Source organism: Papilio machaon, chromosome 25 (assembly GCF_912999745.1).
Source record: "Papilio machaon chromosome 25, ilPapMach1.1, whole genome shotgun sequence".
Classification (NCBI taxonomy): Eukaryota; Metazoa; Arthropoda; class Insecta; order Lepidoptera; family Papilionidae; genus Papilio; species Papilio machaon.
The window spans coordinates 1,040,035-1,067,174 of record NC_060010.1 but is presented as its reverse complement, the minus strand read 5'-3'; the positions used below and the strand labels follow the sequence as shown (position 1 = coordinate 1,067,174).

At 37.0% G+C, this 27,140-nt stretch overlaps 2 protein-coding genes across 6 annotated transcripts; both read right to left on the bottom strand.

The window, feature by feature from the left end:
• Nucleotides 1-370: 370 nt before the first annotated feature.
• On the bottom strand, nt 371-1,289 carry LOC106715970 (WAS/WASL-interacting protein family member 3). Its single transcript, XM_014509383.2, has 2 exons — nt 1,272-1,289; nt 371-1,237 (listed from the first exon to the last, which is right to left on the bottom strand). The coding sequence occupies exons 1-2, from the start codon at nt 1,287-1,289 to the stop codon at nt 371-373; spliced, it is 885 nt and encodes a 294-aa protein (XP_014364869.2).
• Nucleotides 1,129-26,769, bottom strand: LOC106710947 (protein lingerer). Of its 5 annotated transcripts, none has more exons than XM_045684188.1 (30): nt 26,674-26,769; nt 22,473-22,636; nt 21,863-21,937; nt 20,852-20,974; nt 19,934-20,057; nt 18,768-18,938; nt 18,280-18,359; nt 17,581-17,649; nt 16,488-16,595; nt 15,861-15,959; nt 14,926-15,013; nt 14,319-14,410; nt 13,486-13,695; nt 12,881-13,120; nt 12,312-12,404; nt 11,680-11,761; nt 10,911-11,068; nt 10,122-10,205; nt 9,246-9,356; nt 8,497-8,607; nt 7,617-7,701; nt 6,688-6,848; nt 5,851-5,949; nt 5,311-5,391; nt 4,812-4,950; nt 3,876-3,976; nt 3,207-3,326; nt 1,759-1,785; nt 1,321-1,422; nt 1,129-1,237 (listed from the first exon to the last, which is right to left on the bottom strand). In XM_045684188.1, the coding sequence occupies exons 2-29, from the start codon at nt 22,590-22,592 to the stop codon at nt 1,330-1,332; spliced, it is 3,144 nt and encodes a 1,047-aa protein (XP_045540144.1). In that variant the 5' UTR covers nt 22,593-22,636; nt 26,674-26,769; the 3' UTR covers nt 1,129-1,237; nt 1,321-1,329. The 5 variants fall into 5 exon arrangements, with proteins under 5 accessions (XP_045540144.1, XP_045540146.1, XP_045540145.1 ...); XM_045684190.1 differs by having other exon boundaries at nt 14,926-15,010; XM_045684189.1 differs by lacking the exon at nt 26,674-26,769 and adding an exon at nt 26,611-26,648.
• Nucleotides 26,770-27,140: the final 371 nt, after the last annotated feature.

The window sequence follows — 27,140 nt, the reverse complement described above, 5'->3', positions numbered from 1 at the left end:
TCCTAACGAAATTGTATCGACACTAAATTATTTATAATAAGCATTAATATATCGACAAATTGACACCATTTCTCGATTAAATCAATCTATCCCCCCTCAGGACGATCAAATAATCGATCACGACGCACATCACATACCAAAAATTGTTTCAAAAACGTGTACAATAAAATTTCCATAAGGATTTGTTGAAAGATTCCCGCGACAATAAACTAACACAAGTATAAACGAACCGAGAGCTGGTCCTGCGAGCCGGATACCGGTCGAAGACCGTAACCAGGGTTACTTGGACCGGTCCAAGTCAACTGTTGACTCGACGTCACAAACTGGTCCTGCCAAGCCATGAGAGTCAGACACAGGGGGTCCCACAGTCCTAGGAGCCGGAAGCAGGAGGTCGCGAGCCACTTGATCCTTGGTAGCTTGTCGAGCTGGTTGCCGGTTGATAGCTAAATGATCTTCCTCCGCCAGACGATCTTTGCAACTCTTGGGGATATGTAAATGGTGGTGCGTGCGGGTTGAGCGGAGAACGAAACACGGGTCCCATTGGTACGGGGGCCGGTGTCTGTGTGACGAACATTCTCTGAGCACTGGAGACCAGGAGTGTGCGGGAGAGGACCGCGGTCTGCGAGGTGAAGACGGTCCTCTGAACGTTCAATACCGATCTCTGCAGGAGCTGCGGTCTCGGGACGCCGGGCGCGGGTCTCGGCGGTCTCGGGACGCTAAGTGCCGGTCTCGGAGCACTCGGCGGCGGTCTCGGGAAGGTCGGCGGCGGTCGCGGGAAGCTCGGGGGCAGTCTCGCGTCGCTCGGCGGAGATCTCAAGGCCAGCTGCTGCAGCTTGTTGGGGGAGATCTTGCGCAGCTCGATGGGCGGCACGCTGAGGGCGGGTCGCGGCACGTTGCGGTTGCAGATGGGGAGATCATCGTCAGAGTTATTTCCTCTCGCGGCGAGGAGTGTCAGCAGCCGCGAGTACAGTGATGTCGGCGCATTTGTGTCCAAGTTCGTGAGAGCGGCGGCTCGGGGGCCGGTGGGGGGCGGGCGAGGGGGAGGGGGCGTGACCGAGCCCGAGGAGCAAGAGGACGAGGATGTGGGAGATGAGGAGGAGCGTGTGGGCGTGGTCTGCGGGGGCGGGGGCGGGGGCGTGGTGTGGGGCTGTGGGAGGGGCGGGGAGGTGCGGGGCTGCGCGAGGGGGGGCGCGCCCTGCTCTATGTACACGTGTCTGACGACTTGGAGGTAGTGCGCCTGCGAAGAACAATAAGGTTATAATACTGAACACGACAGACAAGTATAACATAATATAACACAATAATGTTAGTTGTAGTTACCGTGTAGGGCTAATTGGGCGCCCAGTAGGACTGCGAGTAGTTGGGCTTGCTGGAGGCCGGCTTTGAGGCCGCACTACGTCCGCCCCCGGCGCCGCTCTCCTGCTGCACAATTACATAACAATACTTGTACATTCCCACTTTTACATTATCTTACGTACATATTGCCAAAGAGGTCTTGTTAGACCATAGACTCAATAGAACTAGTAGCATATTTCTCCTACAACATACAGACTTAAAGCAAGACAACAGTTTGGAAGACACAAATATAGAGCATGTTATAATATAATTAACATTCAAAATATTTAAATACATTAAAACCCATGCAATATAAAAAAGGCGGGTAATATAAATTAAATATATATACAGTTAAAATATACAACATATATATGTACATACAGATATGTGATAATAATAAATATATATATATAATAAACTTACCCGCCTATTGTTCACCCGAACATCCATCTACAAACGAAAGCAAACTCTAAGAAATATAATAAATCAAAAATATACAGAAATAAAAACGCATGCCAAACAAATCTAGATTTTCATGCAGCGATAAATATATTCTACAATGATTAAATATATATTTTTTTATAAATACAGTCAAACGAGAATATCTGAGCCATTCAGAAGTCATACTGTTGCGGATATATCAGTCAGATTATTATCTGACGACCTATATGAGACCACTAGCTGTTACCCGCGACTCCGTACGCATGGCATTAATTAGAAAAACGGGAAATTTGTAGCCTAAATGTTCTTTCAGACTATTCATTCATGTTAAATTGCAGCTAGATCCATGCAGTCGTTCTAGAGTTATTTTCTAAGAAACATCCATCCATTCATACATCCAGATAAACATTGGTATTTATATTATTAATAAGATAAGAAGTAGGTTTATTAATCATACAAAAAGGCTGAAACTAAAAAAAAAATATGACAGCTAAAGGACGAAAAATTTCTTACAACTTTTTTAACGTCAACTTGAAAGCGATTGTGAGCTATGATAATTTTTGACACACGTTTTTTTTATAGATCTTCTTAAAACAACCTTTTTACATTTGACATTTATAGTAACAGCCAGTATATTATAAATGTAACATTATTAAATCCACAACAGTACAACTTATGCTCACCGGGTCAGATATCCTCGTTGTTTTATAATATAACGTTATCTCAATTTTGTGTTGTATGTCTCATGCTATGTATCTCACAGTGTATATGAATCAAATGTCAATGAACAATGCGTTCAAGTTGATGTGACTAAAAATTTATTTCGCTGTATATAACAATGTATATATAGTACTCAGAGTCAATATCAACGTATCTTTATCGCATTGCACTTGAGCACGTGTCTGTATCGCAGGGAGCACTTGTCAATGTCGCAGTGTGCACGTGTTTGTGTCGCAGTGAGCACTTGTCAATGTCGCAGTGAGCACGTGTCAGTGTCGCAGTGAGCACGTGTCAGTGTCGCAGTGAGCACTTGTCAGTGTCGCAGTGAGCACGTGTCAGTGTCGCAGTGAGCACTTGTCAATGTCGCAGTGAGCACGTGTCAGTGTCGCAGTGAGCACGTGTCAGTGTCGCAGTGAGCACTTGTCAGTGTCGCAGTGAGCACGTGTCAGTGTCGCAGTGAGCACTTGTCAATGTCGCGGTGAGCACGTGTCAGTGTCGCAGTGAGCACGTGTCAGTGTCGCAGTGAGCACGTGTCAGTGTCGCAGTGAGCACGTGTCAGTGTCGCAGTGAGCACGTGTCAGTGTCGCAGTGAGCACGTGTCTGTGTCGTTGCGAGCACGTGTCTGTGTCGCAGTGAGCACGTATCCATGTCGCAGTGAGCACGTGTCAGTGTCGCAGTGAGCACGTGTCTGTGTCGCAGTGTGCCTGTACCTGGTGCTGCTGCGGCGCGTGGTGGTGCGGGTGGTGGTGCGGCGGTGCGGGGATGTAGAGATGGCTGCCGGCACCGAAAGGCGGGGGCGTGCCGCTGTGGAACGCCGCCTTCTCGTAGCTCTGTATATTGCATACATAACCATTTAAAAATAATATTTTTTTTTTACCATCATTCATCATTATATAAAAACTAGCTGTTGCCGGCGATTTCGTCTGTGCTGAATTGAAAAAAAAAAACGAACGAAATAAGTAGCTTATGTGTTCTTCCAGATTATGTTCTATATCTGTGCCAAATTTCATCATCCATTCCGAAGATACCTTCAAACAATCATCCATACAAACATTCGCATTTATAATATTAGTAAAATTCCTGAATCCTAATTCCTAATTTACGAAAGTTGATTTTGACAAATGCTTTAATATTAATTTTCTATATAATTTAGACTAACTTTTGCACATTTCTTCCACTCCAAATTAAAAAAAATACTAATAAATATAGCCTATGTTATTGAATTTGAATTGTAATGTTATCTGCGATTCCTCTGGTATTGCAAAAGTCCATGGGCGTCGATGAACACCTTGGTGTTCCCGCTGCTCGTTTGCCCCCTTCTCTTATAAAAAAATAAAAAAAAAACTATAAATTAGTAACTATAAGAGACTGACACTCACATTGACCTTGTTGAGAGCGACATGCGTCTTGTTGTACATCACATTGCCGAGGTCCGCGGCACCTCCCCCAGCCTTACCCGAGCTGCCAGAGTATGCTCCACCTGCTTACAACAATACCACATTCATTGTATATTCATAAAGTGTAAAAATTAGTTAGGTTACAAATAAATAAATAAAAACTACAAATGTCCCTTCTTCCATTAAGCTTTACGACTGCTGTTTCTATTGGGTTATGGCTGTTTAATGCAAATATATACAATGCTTATGAAATCATTAGTCGAAAAGGGGTTGTGATTCATTTTGTATTTCCTCTACTGTAATTTTGATTGTAAAACATATTGTCTACTAGCTGTCGTCTGCGACTCCGTCCGCTCGCAATTAAAAAATGGGGGGGGGGGGGGTTATGAAAAATAGATGTTGTCCGATTCTCAGACCTACTGAATATGCTCACAAAATTTCATGAGAATCGGTCAAGCCGTTTCGGAGGAGTACGGTGACGAAAACTGTGACACGAGAATTTTATATATTAGATGTATTTCAAAAAGCATGAGTTATGCCAATGTTTTATAAAAACATTTCGACAGTGGACCCACCCATCAGCTCACTATACTTTCCCACTAAGGGGCTCGGAGTCTACCCTAAGTTAGGGGTGTCTAGGTCATAGTCAACCACACGTACCCAGTGCGGGTTGACTTCACACATATCATTGAATTTCTTTTCAGATATGTGCAGCATCACGATGTTTTCCTTCATCGTAACAACGTCAGATAAATGTACATATGTAAATCGAAAAACATATTGGTACATGGCGGGATTCGAACCCAGGACTTGCAGATTGCAAGTCAAGTCACCCCTGAGCCACCGACGCTCTTGTTTCCTTGAGCCTTTAGAACTTTGAACCTCTAGAAATACATTATGTATGTATGTATGACTGACCTGGTTTGTATGAGTCCTGTGCGTCATACGGGGGCTGCTGCTGCTGCGAGTAGGCGGACACCTTGCCGCCGCCGGACACGCCCACTCCCCCCACGCCCCCCACTCCCCCAACACCGCCCACGCTGGAGTTGCCCCCGTACTGGAATTAGTAGAACATATTACATCAAACTGTATGAACCATGAATATGACTTAATTTTCTTTTTTTTTTGTTAGAGCTGTAAAAAGAGGATATTTTTGTTTTTTACATATGTTAATAGCAACATTAGATTAAATATTACTATTGTTTTCTACTTGTTCTACTTGTTTTTTTATTAAATACATAGTTTTTAAACCACATCTTTACTTAACACGTAAGAACTAGCCGATTGTTTATAGACAAACTGTGGCACTCAGAGTAAATAATTATTCACTAAAAGAGCACCTTAGTCTAGATTTCTCACTTAACCTGCACTTAGGGACACTTAACAATTGAATTTATCAAATAGCGTGTGTTATTACCGTGGGGTAGACTCCATATTGGTATGTAGTGGGAGGTGCTTGGTAGATGTAGGCGTAGCCAGGTGGTAATGCAGCCGGCACCTGCAAATAAACAAATATGTTAAACACTAGCTGTATACCGCGACTCCGTTCGCTCGGAATTAGAAAATAAGTAGCCTATGTGTTCTTCCAGACTGTGTACTACATATATGTCAAATTTCATCAAGATCCGTTGAGTTGTTCCGGAGATATCTTCAAACATCCATCCATCCATCTATCTCAGTGTTTCCCAAAGTGGGCGATAACACCCCCTTGGAGGCGTTTAAAACCTAGGAGGTGGCGATAAGAGGCCCAAAAATGGGGGGCATTGAAATTAATTAAAGCAATGAAATTGTGGTTTTTAAGTTTTAGGGCTGAATAAAAATTAGGGCGCTCTGAAATATAATTGATTCTCAAAGGGGGAGGTGAAAGAAATAAGTTTGACAATCACTGATCTATCTATACATTCGTATTTATAATATTAGTAAGATTTTGAATGCAATTAAATTATGTTTCCATTACCTGTTGCGGTGACGCGGCGTCTGTTCTTCCGAACCTCTCACCACCACCAAGACCGAAGGTACCTTCTCGTGCAACGTATCCAGTCTCGTAATATCCACCCTGATTACGTAGAATACATTAATAATCCGTGATCCCAACGATAATTATTTTGTTGAATTAGTAATTATAATTTGTCCGTTTTATGATCATTAGTTTGTCAAGTCATGTTTGTGAAGTGAAAGGTAATTGTAAGTGGATGGGTGTCATAGTGACGGAAAGTATGCGTATAACTTTAATTTTATGAGAACACTAGCTGTCGCCCGCGACTCCGTCCGCGTGGAATTAAAAAAAAACATAATAAGTAGCCTATGTGTTCTTTCAAACTATATTCTAAATCTGTGCCAAATTTCATCAAGATTGAGCCGTTCCGGAGATGTGAACTTTCGCATTTATAATTGTCAAACTAATCATCATAAAACGGTCAAACTATAAATCAATGGACTGAGGTGAATTGAATCTTTTTTTGATGTGAAACATCTATAGGATCACTTGTAAACCGAATTGTTGCCGTGGCGACGCTTGCCGTGGCGACGGGTCGCCACGCTATACTAAGGTATACATATGTATATTTAGATATATTATTATTATCATTATCATCATCATTATTATCATTATTGTTATTGTCATTATTATTATTTATTTATTTATTTAATTATAATATTTAATGTTGTAATAAAACGATGTTTCACATCTGCCAGGCGTCCCATGACGGCTCAAATTTTTTTTAAATTTTATAAAAAACTAATTAAGATAATATTCAGATGAATCTGTTTAAGATTAGATTGGGTATATATTTACCATATGATGAGGCAGTGCACCACGCATCAGCTGGTCATCGTATGTGTATGCCGCGGGTGCTCCAGCCGCGCCGTACAGGGCTCCGCCCGCGTACACCGCCGCGCCTGCGCCCGCTCCCAAACCTGCCGCACTCGCGTTGCTCACCGCGTTACCTCCGCTCACTGTCACATACAACAGTTCATACATCTACTGACATAAAGTTTCTTAAATCATTTCAGGTTCCTGCTTAATATATAAATACATATAATAACTTAATTATATATATTTTTTTTTCACCATTTACTATACTAAACTTACTAACTAAATTACTTATACTATAACTTTTTTTTTATATTTAAGCAGGAACAAACAATGTAGCGCAGTGATATTAATAAAAAAAAAGATAACTAAAACCTGTGCAGAAAAGAGTACGGAACAAGCGTGTGTAGATGTGATTTTATTAAAAAAAAATCAATTCAGGTTGTTTAGACATTACAGGTCAAAGAAATTCAAAAAGAAAAGTTTTTCTGTACTTTTATTATAACATAATTGGATATAATATACCGACAATATCTGACAGGGTAGGATAAGTCAAAGTAAATAGCTCACTAGCGCCCTCCTGTTAAGATCAAAAAAACTGACCAAAGATGCATTTCATACAATAACTGTCATGTAATCTTTTTTCTTTTAGGCCATTATCTTATCCTAATTTGACTATAGTTTGATTCTTATTTTTTTATTTTGACGGAGAAGGGAATGTATAAGAAGGATGAAATATTCGTTTTCTGTAAATCCTCTCCTCCGTCAATTAGACGTAGGCAGTAAGGTATCTGTAATTACAAATGTCTATGGGCAGCAGTCACTTTGCTATTTCGGCAATCTCAGGTAGCTACTAATTTGCCACCTTATCGTATATAAAAAAAAAAAAACATTGTCATTGCAAACCATACCTGTTGTGGTGGTAACTTTAGCAGTCGACGTCTGCGTAGTTGATGTACTCGTTAAACTGTTACTCGACGCTACTGAACTGTCATACTGCAACAATTAGTTTATTTATAACTGTTTCTCGTGACTTTGACATTATGGTATTTAAAAAAAATAGCCTAAGTTACTCCAGAATATATTAGCTACCTTCCAGTAAAAGTTTTGTTAAATTCAAACTAACCGTTTCGGAGTTTACCTGGTACATACAGACGTGGGGAGAAAGGAAACAGACAGACAAAAATTTTAATAATCAATTCTTCTTCATAAGTTATCCCAAAATGCATAGCTTTGTTTTGAATAACGTCAATGGTTTTTCGACTTCAGCAAAATTTTTGGTTCGAAAACCTAATTCTATATATTTTTGCGTTCCCGGTATTAGGGAAAATATGGAAAGGAGAATTAACGGAGAAAAGAATGAATGGGAAATTAGATACAAATTTTAAATTTATCCGCTCCTTCAAGCATGTAAAGATAGATGGATGGATGTTTGTTAGAAGGTGTCTTCGGAACAGTTCATTGAATCTTGATGAAATGTGACATATGTATAGAACATAATCTGAAAGAACACATAGGCTACTCATCAAGTTTATTTTTTTGATTCCACGCGAATGCGCCGGCGCAAGCTATCTTAATAATATTATAAATGCAAATGCTTGGATGGATGGATGGATGTTAGAAGGTATCTCCAGAACGGCTCAACGGACCTCCATGAAATTTAGCATAAATGTAGATCATAGTCTGGAAGAACACATAGGCTACTAATTTTTGTTATGTTTTTTTTTTATTCCCACGAAAAGAGTCACGGGCGAAAGCTAATTACATATAAAAATCTAAGTATATAATAACCTGTGGTTGCTCTTTAGGCTGTGGTTTTGGCTGAGGCGATGGTTGGTACGCGGTGTAAGGCGATGCTGTATACAACGCGCTACCTCCGTACGCACCCGCTGATGATGACGTCTGTAAACGTAACACCGTGTTATCGTTGTTACATTGTAGATATTGTAATCACAGTTAACAGTTTCAGATCCCAAAATAACAAAATTTTTTAGGTGTACGAATGGGCCTTGACCAGTGAAATACCACGACCTTACAGAAGACAGGTGTCAAGTGGAAGTCATTCCATATTCCGTCCGATGAGTGATTGTATATTGACATATTAAATTAATTAGTAGTATATAGCATATTATGTATAGCTTTAACCAAAATAAGTTGACAATTAAAAAAAATGAAACAATTTTGTCAAACATATTTGACCATTTATCAATTATACGGTTACCATTTTATAACTTTCGATTGAAAAACAAAATAAAATATTAATTCGTTACTTTTATCAAATACATATCATGTTTTTTTTATATATTACAAGGTGACAAACGAGCAAGCGGCCACATGAATTCGCCGAAATAGCGAAGCGACCGCTGCCCATAGATATTTGCAATTACAAATGCGTTGCCTACCCTCAATCGACAAAGAAGGAGACGCACAAAAAGAGAATATTTAACCTTCCCATGCATGTCCTCCATTAAATCCACCTCCCCTTCTCATCCTTATAAGAAAAGTGGTGGGAAGGGAAAGAGGACTAAAATGTGCTGTACCTGATAAGAGTTCATGATGGGCTGGTACTGCGTCAGCGTGACACTGGAGGGGTAGGCAGCAGCAGTCATTGCAGAGGCGCCAGTTAGTGACGCAGCATTCGATGAGTTCACCTGCAACAAATAAATACTATAGTCGTATTCAATAGACATAACATTTGCGCATGTCACTGGCCGACAATGTCACTTATTGTCTACTAGATTTTACCCGCGACTTCGTCCGCTCGGTATTAAAAAAAAACTTAATAAGACCAGAAAATTTGTGTTGTCTAAATTTAGTTAGCTGTCTAATTCCGTGACTTCGGATTGTCGATAAAAAAAATTGACTGAAAACGTTAATTGTCCATTATTGTCAGTGTAGTATATAAGTGTATGTAACTAGTGCATGCTATGTTATTAGTATCGTACAGGCATTAGTACATCGCTTCTATTGTCTAAATTATATTTTAGTATATTATATAACTAAACTATAGATAGAATTAGCGATCGCCCGAGATTTCGTAAACTCAGTAAAAAAATAGCCTAAGTTCTATTAAAAGTCTCGACAAAATCGGTCCATACGATTCGGAGATTATTCATATGGCCATTTCCCGCTTGCGCCTTACACTCGTAATATAAACAGAAATTAACTTTAACTGTTAACTTTAACTTGCGTTAAATTTTCATAAATTAAACGGTTTAACGATTAACGAAGTTAAATTTTTATTTAACAAATTAACGATTAACGAAGTTAACTTTTTGATTAACTCTGCCCACCTATGGATATCTCTTCATTTGTATTCAAAGATATTATTTTGTAGAGCAACAGAGGAATGACAATTAAGTATTAACAATGTTTTGAAACATGTTTCTGTAATGGAGACACTTGAGACAACATACCTGTGGCGCGTACACATTGGCTCCGTACACTGGTGGATGGTGCGACACCGCGTGGTGTGGGTACATATTCTGTTGGCCAACTGTCTGCGAACATAAAAAATAAACAAATAGCCTAAATATTTTATATTCGGATACCATAATAATAAGTTAAATCTTTTCTTTCTTTCTTTTTTTTACACAGTACAGTCGAACCGAGATAAGTGAGAAACCGCTGTAACCAGAGTCATTGACAGGACCTGAGAAAATATCGCGGTCCTAAGACTCTTGCTTATCCAGGTTGAGCTGTATTTAAGACAAATATGTCTGATTATATTCCACAAATTGGAATTGGTAAATGGCCGCCGTGTTTAACATTTATAGTACATAAGCTTATTTCATATTTGACATAAATTGAATGGATAAATACGCTCCTAACAGATTGCCGTGAAAGTAGAATTGGAACCAAAATAATGTCGATTAGGATTAAATCTAGACATTATTATACATTACTAGCTGTCGTCCGCGACTTCGTCTGCGCGGAATTTAAAAAAAAAATAATATGTAGCCTACATCTTCTTCCAGACTATGTTTATATCTATACCAAATTTCATTAAGAACCATTAAGCCTTTATAGAGATACCTTCAAACAAACATCATTATCCATCCATCCATCTAGATTTTTTAAATTCCTTCTGTCATAAAAACCTTCTCCTAACAAAAAAAAAACAAAACAGAAAAAACTGATATCGGTCCAACTATTCACGCGTAATGGTGTCACCAGGGGATATAGGAATTAATTTTTATATATACCTTTGGTCTGTGGTGTGCGTAGTGCTGGGGGGCATGCAGCGCAGGCGCAGGCGCAGCGCTGGCGGCCACCTCCCCGCCCGCACCCGCACCCGCACCCGCACCTGACACTCCCGACACTGACATCTGCTTCATTGACGCTGACAGCTGCTTCTCTAGTGCTGTAAACAAATTCAACTTAACCTTCAATTTCCACTGTTTAAAAACATGTATAAAAACAGTCATCGTTTTGGATTTTAAAAAAAATCAGTGTTTTTTTTATTCAGCTAGTTATTATATATGCAGTCGAATTGGGATAAGCGAGAGTCTAAGGGATCCTGACATTTTCTCGCTTAGAGGTTTAGTTCTAATTCGAGTTTCTCGCTTATGGAGTTCACCGACAGGACTAGGCAATGACTCTCGCTTATAGACATTTCTCACTTATCTAGTTCTCGCTATTCCAGATTCAACTGTACATTTATTTATACTTTAGAATTAAATTATTGTTTCTATAAGCAATCCAAAGCAATATTTTGAACATTTTACACCTCTTTCCAAACAATATCTTGTAATATGTATGTTTCAGCAATACAATAGGGTAAATAATACATGTAATGTCCGGCTCACATCCGTCCACTACGACATAGAGGTGCAGTGGGTTCGGGGTGTAGGGCCGACATTTTGTCGCACGACATTTACACGCGACGCGACCAAAAAGTCGCTCGGTTCTAGCGCCGTGCCATACAAACTATACTCTGTAGCAAATGTTAGAAACATTATAAACTAGACTTACATGTGGCGTTTGTTACTGCGGGCTCTGACGTGACAGGTTGACTTGTCGCCGTCGTGTCTACCGCCGATAAGCTGTCACTTAGCTGTCAACAAAAGATACTTGTTAACTATGGATATACTTAAAAATAATAATAGGTCCAGGTAGAGATGGGTTGCGTAAAAGGTGATATGATCTAAGAAGTGATGTCTGAGATGAAGGAAGATAGATCAATCTGGTGAACCAACCCTATGTGAATAGGATAAGGACAGAGGAGAAAGATGTCAGAAGTCAATTACCTCATTCTGTCAAAAATATATAGAAAAGTATTTACATTACAAAAAAGTATATAGGAGTCATATAAAACACATATACGAAAAAAAATTGCTATGACGTCACAATAAGGTGTTGTGGCCATTCACATTTTAATTTGAATCTCATCGTATTTTGCCACATTAAAATGATTATTTTACTCTTAGTGTAGATTTAATAACAGATATCTACACTATGGAACTGCTAAAATAAAAATTAAACGACTAATAGTTGATTTCTGAAACAAAAAACCCTTTATAAAAGATATTAAGATTGAATGACGATATATTTTGTAAAGATATTTTGGTCTCAGAAACCAGACATAAATTGAATGTAATACATACCATTGTGTTAGTGCTGTGGTAGTTACTGCTGGGAACATCAACTGCGTTCTCATGGCTCGTCACTACCGGCTGAGACTCCGCCACTGACGGTACCTTGAAACAAGAAGAAAACAAATAAAGTAACAGACAATGTATCTATCTATTCAGCCTCGTAACGCCCACTGCTGGGCATAACCCTCCCCCAAATATCGCCACAATGATCGATCCTGTGCAACCCACATTCAGGATACTCCCGCAACCTGGACCAGATCATCAGTAAACGACATTGCCCAAAGAATTGTAAACCTTAAGTGGCGATAGGTCGGCCATATTGTCCGCAGAATATAATACTGGAATGGAGACCACGTACAGGTCGAGACAGTGTGGGCAAGCCTCCAGCAAAAGACTTTACCTATAACACTTCATAGAATATTGCAAATCCGATATATTCAGAGTTGCCTAAGAAGTACCTCATACATCTCTGTGACCATTTAAACACTGAGTATGGCAATAAATCCAACTTTTTGAACAACTACCAACTCTGAATACGATTGTTATATTACATAGGCTAATTATTAGTCTATACTGACCTGCTTAGGTGGCTGGGAATGAGCCTGAGGAGCATGTTGCGCCTGGTGCTGAGTCTGTACTTGGTGCTGTGACTGCACCTGGTGAGTTGATTGCACCTGGTGCGTTGACTGCACCTGAAGCTGCGACTGAACCTGGTGCTGCGACTGAACCTGGTGCGGCGACTGCACTTGGTGCTGCGATGACACCGTATGCTGGGATTGCACTTGATGCGGCGACTGAACTTGATGCTGAGACGGCACCTGTTTTTTTTATTGTTATAGTAGAAGACAAACAAACACACAAACAAGATGTCACTTCTCTCTTTTAGCGAAATCAATAACAGTCAATGTCAACAATTTCGCCAAAAAACCGCTAAACAAAGCAAAGCAAAGCATTAGCGGCAAGTTGCAATATTACAGATGCAGTGCCTACCTTATAAATTGACAGAGAAGGGTATGTACCGAAAAAGGATATTTCACGTTAATATACTCCTCCGTCAAAGCTGCCTTCCCTTGCCATTCATTCTTTATAAAAAGAGTGGCAAAAAACTATCTTCCCACCGTTTTTTTCTTAATATATTGCCGGGCAATTCTAGATCAGATGGAGAAAAAGAAACGACCCAAACCTGGTGCTGTGACTGCACTTGGTGCTGGTTCTGATGCTGCTGGACTTGGTGCTGGGACGGCACCTGATGCTGCGCGGGCACTTGGTGCTGGGGCTGCGCTGGCGCAGTATCGTGCAGTGTATCCGGCTCCAGGGCTCCGAATTGAACGTCGAGGAACATTGCGCCGCTCGATTCACCACCGCCTGGCATTTCCACCGCAGATGAAGGTATCTGTTGCGAAAAGTAAAAAAATAAATAATAAAAGTATGATTGGTCCAAGAACAGTAGTAAACTAACTATTAACAGGCCAGGAAACAATGATTTTTATCTCATACTAGCTGTCGCCCGCGACTCCGTCCGCGCGCAGTTAAAAAAAAAAACAAATAGGGGGGGGAGGGGGTATGAAAAATAGATGTTGTCCGACTCTTAGACCTACTAAATATGCTCACAAAATTTCATGAGAATCGGTCAAGCCGTTTCGGAGGAGTTCAAGTTCGAACCCCATGACACGAGAATTTTATATATTAGATATATACAATTTTCATGTCACAATGTCAGTTACCATACTGCTCCGAAACGACTTGACCGATATTTATGAAATTTTATATGCATATTCAGTAGGTATGAGAATCAGCTACTACCTACTTTTCATACCCCTAAGTAATAAGGGTTGTTCATCTCCAACATTTTTTCTAGAAATACCCTACAAAAAAAAATTATATCGCAAAACAACATTTGCCGGTCCAGCTATTTATATTGTAAAAAAATCTGTTTTTGACTCTACATATTTTGTAAGGGAGATATGACATTAAATTATGGGACGGATTGACATAGTTATTAATAGCTATAAATACCTTCGATGGCGGCGGTACCCTGGCACGTTGGGTCTTACGCTGGCTGGTTATATCTGCAGAACCGTACACACCGTAGTTACTGGTGTATACACCTGCACACATTGCACTCTCGTTTATTACGTTATACTAACACAAGTTCGATTGTCTATACATTTTTTAATACATGGAGTAAAAAGGTAGCCAAGGTAATCTTGTTTTATTAACTGTGGGTTTCTGAGATCCATCGTTTAAAACATATTTTCATCTCAGTTTTATCAAAGATAATGACGGGAATGGTGATAATTGATAGAGACTAGATGTCGCCCGCGACTCCGTTCGCGCGGAATTAATAAAAAAAAAACTTAATTAGTAGCTTATGTGTCCTTCCAGACTATGTTCTACATCTTGAAACACACAAACATCCATCCAAACATTTGCATTTATAATATTAAGTAAGATTTTGATCACAGTTAATCTTATTAAGATTATAAATGCTAATGTTTGTATGGACGAGAAATGGACCAGGACAAAATTTGGTATAGATGTAGAACAATATCTGAAAACGCATAGACTACTAATTAGTTTGTTTTTTTTAAATCACGAGCGACAGTTAATAATATTTACTCACTGTTATCATGTCGCTGCGACTGCTGCGTGAGCTGGGAGAGGTACTGAGACTGCGCCGCGCTCAGACTACCCGACATACCCATCGGCTGCTAATGGAAAGACAAAGACTATTACACTAAAATCACACCAATTACCCAACCGAGGTATAACCTAGGCGACCACGCGTCGTTAACCCGTGTACGCTAGAACAACGTATTCTTTCAGTAACAAACTTATACGAGTTTTCAAGTGCGATATACCTTTATACTACGACCATATGACCAACTATTCAAAGTCGCAAGTTGTGAGTGAATCTAGAAAAGTGACAGAGCCAAGAGCGTCGCCATCGTTAGCCGATGATTAATTAAGATAAATTGTTTATTTTATTTCAAAGAAAATTCTTATCAACGCATAGTTCAATTTTTAATGACAAAAAAATGGTTATTGTGAGAAAACTATAAAAGATAGATATATGCTATCGCGGACTTTTATTTAGCACATTTAAAGAGCTACAATTCGCCATACATCATTTTTATGTAGGTCCTATAGTTTAGCCTACGTAAGCGCTGAAAGCAAAAATGTCCCTAATTTTCTCAACAAATTTTAAAGCTATATTCAAAATCTACTAGTCTTCTAGTTATTAAAAAAAAAAAAAAATGGAACCCATCTGCAAGCACTTCCTTTCGATTAAAATATTTTTTATTAAAATCAGACCACCCACGGGCGGAGATTCGCAGTAACATAAAAAAAAAAACAGTCGAATTGATAACCTCCTTCTTTTTGAAGTCGGCTAAAAACAGACAAGTAATTTTTGAGTTACATATATCTACAAAGATTGCAAGCATTTGACATTTTTGGACACTTATTTTTCTCTATTATTTTTATATTAGATTTCAGTACTTCCTGGTACGAGCTGAGAGGTTTTTTAATTAACCAGAGGTTGGTGTTTGTTGTTACCTGATGATGATGTGTGAGATGTGGGTCTGAGGGTGCAGGAGCCGCTGCTGGCTCCGGTTTGGGCGCACTCAGCACCTGCTGCTGCTGCTGCTGTTGTTGCTACAAACAGACACAAAATTAAACACTTCAAATGTATAAATTTAGTAGCAAACCAGATATGATAGTGTTTTAACAAGTCGTTGTTTTACAGTTTGATTTGTATTATTTGCTAAAATTCAACAAATAATTTTATTAGCCTTTTTCAAATAGCGTAAGATTATCTTATATATATAAAAGAAAGTGGTGTTAGTTACACTATTTATAACTCAATATCGGTCGAACTGATTTAGCTGAAAATTAATGGAGAGGTAGTAGCTTAGAACTAGGAGACAGACATAGGAACTTTTTCATCTTGTGTGCTTTTTTTTATTCCGCGCGGACGGAGTCGCGGGTAAAAGCTAGTTTAATAAAAAAATGTATTGTGTTTTTTTATATTAGAAACACCAATTTCATTAAAAAAATGATTTTTGCGAGTATTTAAGCTTTGATTTGGAAACTTAAGGCAGTCATAAATATACGAAAGCATTAATTATTGTATAGGGTTGCTATATCAAAAAAAAACTTTGTGTCATGTATGTGTGTTATCACCTCTAGCATGGACTGATGGTGGTGCGCCTGCGCAGTGTTGTGGTACGTATAGGAGGTGACATGCGCATCCGTGGGGCCGTTACTCTCAGGCGGACACTCCCAGTCCTCCTGCAAAAAATATAATACATACAATATCTGTACTAATCTATATATATAGTCAGAAAGTCGTGTTAGTTACACTATTTATAACTCAAGAACGGCTGAATCGATTTGACTGAAAATTGATGGGCAGGTAGCTTAGAACCAGGAAACGGACATAGGATAATTTATACCCCGTTTTCTATTTTTTTTTTATTCCGCGCGAACGGAGTCGCGGGTAAAAGCTAGTATAATATAGGAAACTTGATTTTTGATTGTTTGATTCTATTAAATAGGCTCCAAAACCACTGAATCATTTTGAAAAAATTCACTGCTGTGAAGCTAAACTATCTCTGGGTGATACAGGCTTTATTTATTACTAGATTTCTTCTTCGATTTATGAGATTTTCTATCGTCTATCGATTTTGAGGTTAAATATTACCAGTTTTTTGACCCATAGTGTAGTTTTCACATTAAGCTTCGCTAAGTGCGACGCTAAACTTTAACACTTACAGTCTTATTTTTCATACATTTCACTAAATGTAGTTTAAAAGTGAAAAATACCTGATTTTTTTGGCCATTTTGTATACACTGATAAATATCACATGCAACTGGCTTTAATAATAACGCAATAAATATAAGGTAAAAAAAAGTGTTTAGATGTATGGATGGATGGATGTTTGAATGTATCACCAAAACGGCTCAACAGATCTTGATGAAATTTGGCAAAGACGTAGAACATAGTCTGGATAATCACATAGGCTACTTATTGTTTTTTTTAAATACCGAGCAGACGAAGTCGTGTGTGACAACTAGTATGAAATAAATACTTAAAATATGTTAATTATGTAACAGTATCTTATAAATATTTGTTTTTATAATCATTCAATACTTTATCCTTTATAAGTTAATTCTAAAAAGCGCATTTTAAATCGAAGCATAAATTAATCTTTATTTAATTTTTTTTATTTATTTTTGTTAAATTAATAAAGATTAAAATAAAATGTGTCCGTACCGTGGCATTCTGCGAGGCGGTGTCGAGCTCAGGGACCAAGTTCTGTACGTTCACACTCGGAGTGAACACCTGCAACATATTAATTTTATTTTATTTATCAATGAATAAATTTTATTTTCATTTAATAATAAATAAAATAAAGCACTAGTTGTCAATTTTCCTAAATCAATAAACCCGATTTGACTACACTATTACACTCCGGGGAAAATTTTAGATGGATGGATGGATGTTTGTTTGAAGGTATCTCCGTAACAGCTCAACAGATCTTGATGAAATTTGGCACAGATATAGAACATAATCTGGAAAATCACAAAGGCTATTACGTTTTTTAAATCCACGCGGACGGTGTCGCGTGCGACAGCTAGTTTAATATAAATGAGAAATTATCAAAAATAATTCTGTTAACATGTTAACATATTGAAAGAAAAATTTATAACGCGCTATTCATATTAAAAAAAATCGCTTATTTTCCATCCATACAGTAACTTCGTTAATCGCTTGTCTTTCATCCATCAAATGTATGATTGTGTGTTGTGTGTATGTATAAATGTAATAAGACAATATATAATAGGATTAAATGGATTTTATCTTTTCAATGATATTAAATTAATTTAACAGTAGAAAACTAGATGGCGCTTTAACATCTTTAGTTTCACTTACACATATAGTGATAGAGAAGGAGAGGGAATGTATAAATACCTTGGTATCTGAGAGTGAGCCAGACCACTCCTCATTGTCCCAGTCTTCTGTGGCAGGGAATGTATCACCAATGTTGCCACCTAAAAATACAGATACTGTTAAATATTACTACATTAAAAACCACTTAATATAACATCGATTATATCGACCAAATAATCAAAATATGTCATTATAACCGATATATACTGTAATTATAAATTCAAAAAATTTACAATAATAATAATTTTACACATCAGTTACACTTTACAAGCATAATCTCCTACAAAATGGGTCTAGAACTTAGTTTAGAAACCAGGCGTACTATTACTATACAATTACCATACTTTTGATGCCTAAACAATTTATATTATTAAAAAAAAAGTAACAACAATATTTTTGCACACATTTGTTGTAACCATTCCAAATAAGCTCCAAAATTGAAATTCTTCACAATCAACCAAATCTAGTGGAAAAAGGGGTTAATAAAAAACAAATAATATATAAGTTACCGGCATCGTTGTTGTCATTCCAGTGCGTGTCACGTGAGGGGCGTGTGCGGGTACCACCTCTGCGACCTCCGCGTCCCGCACCGCGACCACCTCGCGCCCCGCCCCGCCCGCGACCTGCACCCCCGCCGCGACCTGACCCGCGACCACCCTCGCCCATACCCTCGCCGCGACCTGCGCACGACCGTACAACACATACAATACACATTACACGCACCACCTGCACAATTACTTTACTACACATTATGGTAGACACATAAGAGTAAAAAAACTTATTTTATTATAATTATTTACATTTTAGCCTTCGACATTAGCTGTAGTATTAGGAAATATTAATTGTAAATACAGTCAAAACCGTTTATAGCGACATCGTTTAGAACAACATACCGGTTAAATTGACCAAAATCAAAGGTCCTGGCTGAATGTTATTACATATCTTTCCTATTAATACCTGTCACCGGTTGTTACAACTATCGGTTTTTACGACTCAATATGAGTAGTCCCTTCGATGTCGTTATAACAGATTTTGACTGTATATCTTTATTTTTTATATTGTAATCTTAGCAAAAAATATAAATGTACTTTTTTAACGTATTTTAAATGTACAATAGAATATTTTATTACTTAATTTTATTTTATATAGCATTAAGTTTTAAATTAGCACTAAGGAAATATGTATTATATTATAAGTAACTAACATAAGAATTTTATGATTATCAATAAAGAACCCAAAAGTCTCTGGCCAAAAACATGCCAGGGGGAGAACGAGAGGGCATAGTGCCGCCCATAAAAAAAAAGAGTAAAAACCAGGAGTAAAAGCTACTCCAAAGGTGCTCTTAACTAATATCTATAAACATAAAGTACGTCTCACATTTCACGCTAAAATGTACAAATTCTTATTAGCTGGAAACAGATTATAGTAATAATTAACACGATTTCCATAAAATGAACATATATCAAAGTTACTAACGTTAGTTTAACAAATGTTTGTCAGATAACTTAAAGACTCGGAACATCGCAAGTAGCTGTGGAGAACACAATCTTGTTGGTGTATCAGGATACGGGGAAAGAGCACTGCGCAGCGCAGATAACCTCCCCCCCTCAAGATATTGACTACTTTAGTAATATAACATAACAGTTTTTAAAGTATTATAATTGAATATACTAACGTGGTCTGGGTCCAGATCTGCTGCGCGCATCTCGCTCTCGCCCGTCTCGAGGAGGCTCCACTTCTCCGTTCCCAGCTGCGGCGGGGGGCTTCTTCTTTTTCTTCTCGTTAGTCTGCCACTCGCCCTACAATATACATATAATTGTTTACAACATCTGTTGCAGGAATTGTCTTCGCTCAGTGAAATACCACGACCTCACAGAAGACAGACGTCAAGTGGAAGTAATTCCAAGTACAGTCTGATGAGTGTGTGATGGAGGACTCATTTTACTCCTCTTCCCCTTCCCACCCCTTTTCTTATAAGGAAAGGATGGGAAGGGGAGGTGGATTTGATGAAGAAGATGCATAGAAAGGTTAAATATTCTCTTTTTGTGAGTCTCCTCCTTCGTTGATTGAGGGTAAGCAACGCATCTGCAATTGCGAATGTCTATGGGTAGCAGTCGCTTCGCCATTTAGGCGAATTTTTGTGGCCAATTGCTCATTTGCCATCTTGTAATATACATTAAAAAATATATATTATGTTGAAATACTTGAAATTGATTCATATATATGATCACTAATACACCAATTATAGACATATAAAAATAGGAGTGTCAATATGTTATATCGAAAAATTATATACATATAATTTTTTTTTTACCATGGTCTATCTGGCAGCAAGATCGCGGTAGTTCTAGTTAATTTCTGGGCCAGCTAAAGTATCCACAGCTGCAGATGCATTGCCTACCTTTAATTGACAGCAGGACTCACAGAAATATTTCCCCTTCCTATACATCCTCAATCCATCAAACCCACTTCCCCTTACCTTTCCATCCAAGAGAACTCATCAGACTGTATACGAGGAATAACTTCCACTTGAGGCCCGTCTTCTGTGTGGTCGTGGTTGTCGGTGGTGTCTACCACAGCTATACAAGTATACCTGTATCCGCTCGCTCTCCTCCAGCAACAAGTTGCAGGCAACAAGCATGTCGTTGTCGGAGTCGTGCAGCGCGGAGCACACCTCCTCCTCTGTGCGACATGTCATCTCCATCAGGACGGTCACCTGGAATATGTATGATTACTACACGTGCACCATAACATGATACCTTGGCATGACATCTTGGGTAAATCACAGTGTGAGACATTTCACCGGAAATTAATGAATTTTCTTGAATCTTACTAATGTTATATAAGCAAATTGTTGGATGTATGGATGGATGGATGTTTATTAGAAAATTATCTGCAGAGTGGCTCAATGAATCTCGACGTAATTTTGTATAATTTGGTATATATGTAGAACATAGTATGTATGAACTCATAGACTACTGAGTTTTTCTTTTTATTTCGCGCAGACGGAGCCGCGTGCTACAGCTAGTCTACATATACTAAAGAGTAACTGATTCAACTGTCAATACACAGCCTAAACTATTGTCTCTAGGTACTTGATTTTGAATTTTTATTTTTTACGAAATTCATCCCCTAAATGTATAAACGGTGTTAGGGTGAAACTTTGTTTTCAACTACTAAACTCCACGCGGAAAAAGTCGCGGGAAACAGCTATTTTGATAAATGTCACTGTAAAATTCTAAACTATTAGGAACTAGAGAAGCAATATATTTTTGTTACAAAGTGTTTCGGCAGTCGAAAGTTATTTATAACACAAGTAACTGTCGCCCGCGACTCCGTCCGCGCGCAATTAAAAAAAACTTAATTAGTAGCCTATGTCTTCTTCCAGACTACGTTCTACATCTATGCCAAATTTAATTGAGATCCGTTGAGTCGTTCCTGAGATTCCTTCAAATATCCATCCATCCATACATACATACAAACATTCGGTTTTCTAAACATGCTAGTAACATTGTAAGCAAGTGTAATTGACCTCTATTGTAATTAAACTTTCACATAATTGTACTGAAATAAGGAGGTCTTTATATAATGGTTACATTCTCACCATTCTGCGAACATCAGTTGTATCTTCGCTTTTGCAATCGATCATATTTGCCATGCGAATTTGTTCTGTGGTGGCCTGGAAAGAAAAACACAAGTAAATCTAGACTGCATCTGAATTCGCAGACATACTAACATTTTACTTTAATCCGACTGACTGATTCAGTCGTTAATCTGGTATTGTTTAACACATAGGGTCCTATATTTTTGTCAAATTGAGACACAAAAATTTATGACTTAATTTTGCCCTAAACGATTATTATAATTTTGTCAAGTGAAGTGTAATTTTTTAAATGACAAGGTGGCAAACGAATACGACTAAATAGCGAGCAATCACAATTGCAGATGCGTTGCCTACCTTAACAGAGGAGGGATGCACAGAAAAAAGACATCACCTATGTGCCCCCTCTTCTGTCAAATCCACTTACCCTTCCCAATCCTTTCTTTATACGAAAAGGGTGGGAAAGGAAAGGGTCATTCTGTTTTTACGTTAATTTTTTACTTAAAAAAAGGGAGTTAATTCGGATATGACGGCTAAAATGTACGGAAGAGTAGTACATACTACATCACTACATAGTGATAAGTGTAAGAAGACGATGGTTATCAGTTTGTACCTGTAACTTGACCTTCTCCTTGGGCTGGGGCTTGTCTGTGGGCTTGCCTTTGTCCTGTGCGTGCTTGCCGTCCTTGCCCGCCCTCGCACCACCCTTGGTGGCGCGCGCTCCCAAACTCATCTTTACTCACTATAGTTATATTTACAGCCTCTATTTACAAGCAGCTACAAAAAAAAAAACATCTGTTAGCACATATGAAATAGAAATTACGAATGTATGACCGAGAAAGAAAATAGATAACCTGTGAGCTGAGAGAGAAAGAGGTACCTACTTTGTTTAATAAGAATGCGTTAAGATAACCTTAATCTGTATAAATGTACAGATTATAACCAAAAATAATTTTCGTATATTGTAACATAGAAATTCATTTTAATTTAGTATTCTTTATTGGTGAGCTAGAACATTATAACAACAACAAAACATCCTATAATCCTTTAATTAAACTTTATCTTAAGAATTTCTATTCCAAAAAAAAAAGAGTATAAATTCTAAGAAGTGTTTCTTTTAATAATTTTCCTTGTAGGATCGCAAAACAATATCCTTGAGCTGTACTGAATTACAAAACATATTCGACCACGGGCTATTTCGGATCGTATGAATTTTAAAACTACCCACAACAACAATGTAACTCTGTATTCACTTAACGGTCTACATCCAAACAACACTGCATATAAATTATTCTACAAGACACGTATAATATTTAATCTCTAGTTAACATATTCACCGTGGGTTTCTGAGACCAATAACTCTGTATAAAACATATTGTCATCCCTGTCATCATCTTTGACAAAACAGAGAGGACAATATGTTATAAACGGGTGTTTTGTTTTCACAAACCTAACGCCAATACCACTACGTATTGTATTTACTAAAGTGATAGTTGGCATTGAATGTGTTAAACTGTAAATTGTAGTGTTCAAGTTGATAGTGACTCAACAAACCAGCTTAACAACAACGAAATGGATGTGGTCAATAAAACGAAGATGAAGAACATTCTAGAAAGAGAGAATTGAAGGAACAAACTTTAAAAATATTAAAAGGTGTGCTCTTTGTTGAAATATCAAAATACACATAAACTACCTATATACAAGCGGTCGCCCGCGACTTGATCTGCGCGGAATAAAAAAACTAGTAAGAAAATTAACTTGCTTCACTCGAGATAATGTAGCTTCCCAACAGTGAAAGAATTTTTCAAATCCGTTCAGTAGTTTCGGAGCTTATTCAATGCAAACAAACAAACAATCAAATGTTACCACTTTTTAATATTAGTATAGTTAAATAAGTTTAATATTGAATTTACTCAGTATAAAAATATTAAATCATTGAAGGTAAAACTCTATAACGATCGTAAACGTACAACTTTCATTGAAGACGTAAGGTCGTATTTATAATGTGCTTCCCTTATAGATACAATTCATTACGGTAACTACTTTAATAAATCCAATTGAAAACCTAAATTATGTAAACATCAAATTCGATGCACGGTGGCTATTATAATTTTCTTTTTCACTATTTTGTCAAAATTGTGTGGTCACTATTGAAAATATAATCAAAAATATTTTACATTTTTTTTTTAATATATTGTGAAGTGCAAAATGAGGAAAGAGATACTTTCCTTATAAGATAAGGCTGGGAATGGAAAGAAGAGTAAAATTAGGCCATTGGCACACATAATTGTCAAATAATGGTTGCATTTTAATTTGTAAATGCAAATTCAAAAGCTTGCTTGCTTTTATAATTAACTAGCTGTCGCCCCCGACTCCGTCCATACATAACAATAAGTAGCCTATGTGTCCTTTCAGACTATCATCTACAGCTAAATTTCATCGAGATACATTGAGCTGTTCTGGAGATACCTTCAAACAAACATCCACCCATTCAAACATTCACATTTATAATATTAGTAAGATTACTTTTCAAAATCTCATCAATGATTTTTTCCAAAAAAAATTAAATATATTTCTTATATTATGTTATTCTCAAATTATGAAGATGAAAGAGAAAGGTCAATGCCTTTAACAAATAAAGATAGACTAAGCATTGAAAATAAATATAATTATAGATAAAAATCTATGACATTCATTTTAATATCAACAACAAAATTCAGTTGATTAAAATAATCAGATTATTTAATATTACATTTATCAGTTCATGAACTCATGGAGAATCTAAAAATATTGGGTGTTTTCCGATTATACCCAATCATTTTTCATAATTCCTAAAAATTCCTATTAAAATTCCCTTATTGAACATAACATTATTTGTTATAAATGCAGGCTGTAATGTAATTTCTTAATATTCATATTTTATTATGGTGTCAGAAATGAAGGCATACATAGTAGTATAAATTTTAAATAGACAAAAAGTGGCTTGAATAATAGAATTTTGTAATCTCTGTCTACTCCTCTGGGTTACAGGCGCGATTTATTATGTTTTATTACCAGTCCAATAAAGATTATATCTGTTGACTAGAGGATGTTGCGATTACAGTTGAAAAAGATACACTTGATGATTTGGACATGTTGAAGGGATAACAAAGGAAAATTACGGTGCGAAAGTTAATGGCAGCATCGGTCGGTGCCTTCCAGATTGAAAAAATACTCAAGAAGGATGGTATTAAGAGTAACCGAAACCAACAAGCATATGTATGAATGTAGAAGAATCAAGGACTATGCCAAATGGAGGTACATGGTCTCTGTTTACCCCTCTAGGTTGTGGGTGTGTCTTAAGTTATTACTGTATATAGTATCTTACAACTGGATGTTTTTTACAAGGAAATTTAGTATAGATTTAGATCACTGTCTGGAAGAACATAGTCTACTTAATAAGATTTTTTTAATATATAGATTTTAATAAAACTTTAAAAGTATTCCAAGTTGACAATGCAACTTTTAACTTTAACTGAACCAAATAATTCATAGTAAACTTGGATTGTCATTACATGTTATAAAGAATTTTATCCAGCAACATGTGTAATGGATTTTTATATAAACATATCACTTTACAGTTCATATGACATATATATGTAAGAACTTTAGGTATGCCAACATATTGTTTACATCTAGAATGTTCAGAATTTACCTACAGCATATGTAGATAATTACTCGGAATAAGATTTAAATAACTTCTCATTTTACGTAAAGGGTATACAATACTAATGAAAAATATGTATCAATATGTACACTAATATTATAAATGGAAAAGATTTACATTTCCATATGTAACAAACTCAAAAACTACTGGACTGATTTCAATAATTCTTTTGCCATCAGAAAGCTAAATTATCACTAACATAGGCTATATTTATTAATAGTATTTTTTTAATTTAGGACAGATAAAATTTAGGGTAAAAGCTATAATATTATAAATTACTAAATTGACAGGTTGAAAAGAAAGTAATACAGTTAAATGTGGATGACTATGGTATAGGAAACTTGTAAAGAAGTATGTTTGGATTGTGTGAGACAATATGATTCAATATTCAGATATTGCAACAATCAATAGTTTAATTTATATTTACAAATAGAATACTGATGGGGTGTTAACTATAACTGAGTATGTAACTGAGATAATAAGGAAACATGGAAATACAGATGTTTATATAAAGTCGAAGAAAACAAAAGATAGATAACATTTCGTATTGGATAATCAAAGGCGTTGTTTTAGCGGTAAATTAGTAAACAAAACAAAACCACCGGAACTCGCACTAATTAATTTCAACATTATAACAATAGCGCCAAAACTTTAACGGTCGATCTCACGAACAATCGAAATACATTATAAGGTAAAATTTTACATTACTTTATGTAAAATTCGGGGCAATGATTCATAACTGAATGAAGCGCCAGACTAAACCAATATGAAAACAGATGATGCAAATTTTTCCACAAAAACACCAAAATGCCCGTTTATGTGCACATCTGCACCATAACGGAGCTCACGTCATCAATTTCTTAAACCTCCAACGGAGACGAAATTCAATAGGCGAGCGGCACATGTGGGGGACGCCATTCTTGAAGCACCTTTCTTGGTATCAAAATGACAGTCTTTGTTGATGAAATAAACGAGAACGACACAAATTCACACCATATTTAACAACACATCTGTACACATCAATATCTTAACTTTGTTTCTTTACCTTAAAACTAATTTACTATCCGAAATACGGCACAAATTCTAATAAAATTTATTATTTCCATACCTGTGAATGCGCTCTCAAACGCAAGCTGGTCACGTGACTTCCTAGTGGTGTACCATGACCGACGTTACGATTTAAAGAATGGCCAGTTTTGTTTTAATGCCAATTTCTTTGATTGCATAATTTCAATTTATCGTCTATTGTCCTACGCAAATTTTATGGAGCCAAATAATTTTAATTCGACTGTTACTGAAATCGTTATTAGTTCTTTTCTGTTTACTCTTCAGATGACATTTTCTATTATATCTTAACAGATTTTAATCTTTTTACATTTGTTTTGCATTTGAAAAATAAATAATAGACCTTGCTGTGTTTTACTCGCATTTGTATTTATGTAGTAATTTTGTATATTAAGTGGTACTTAACATATAAATTCGACTAGACATATTTATTTCTTTCTTATTAATTATCTTTCATATTTAATAACAAATTAAGTTATCTGAAATCTTATTTTGCTACGTTAAAGTGAA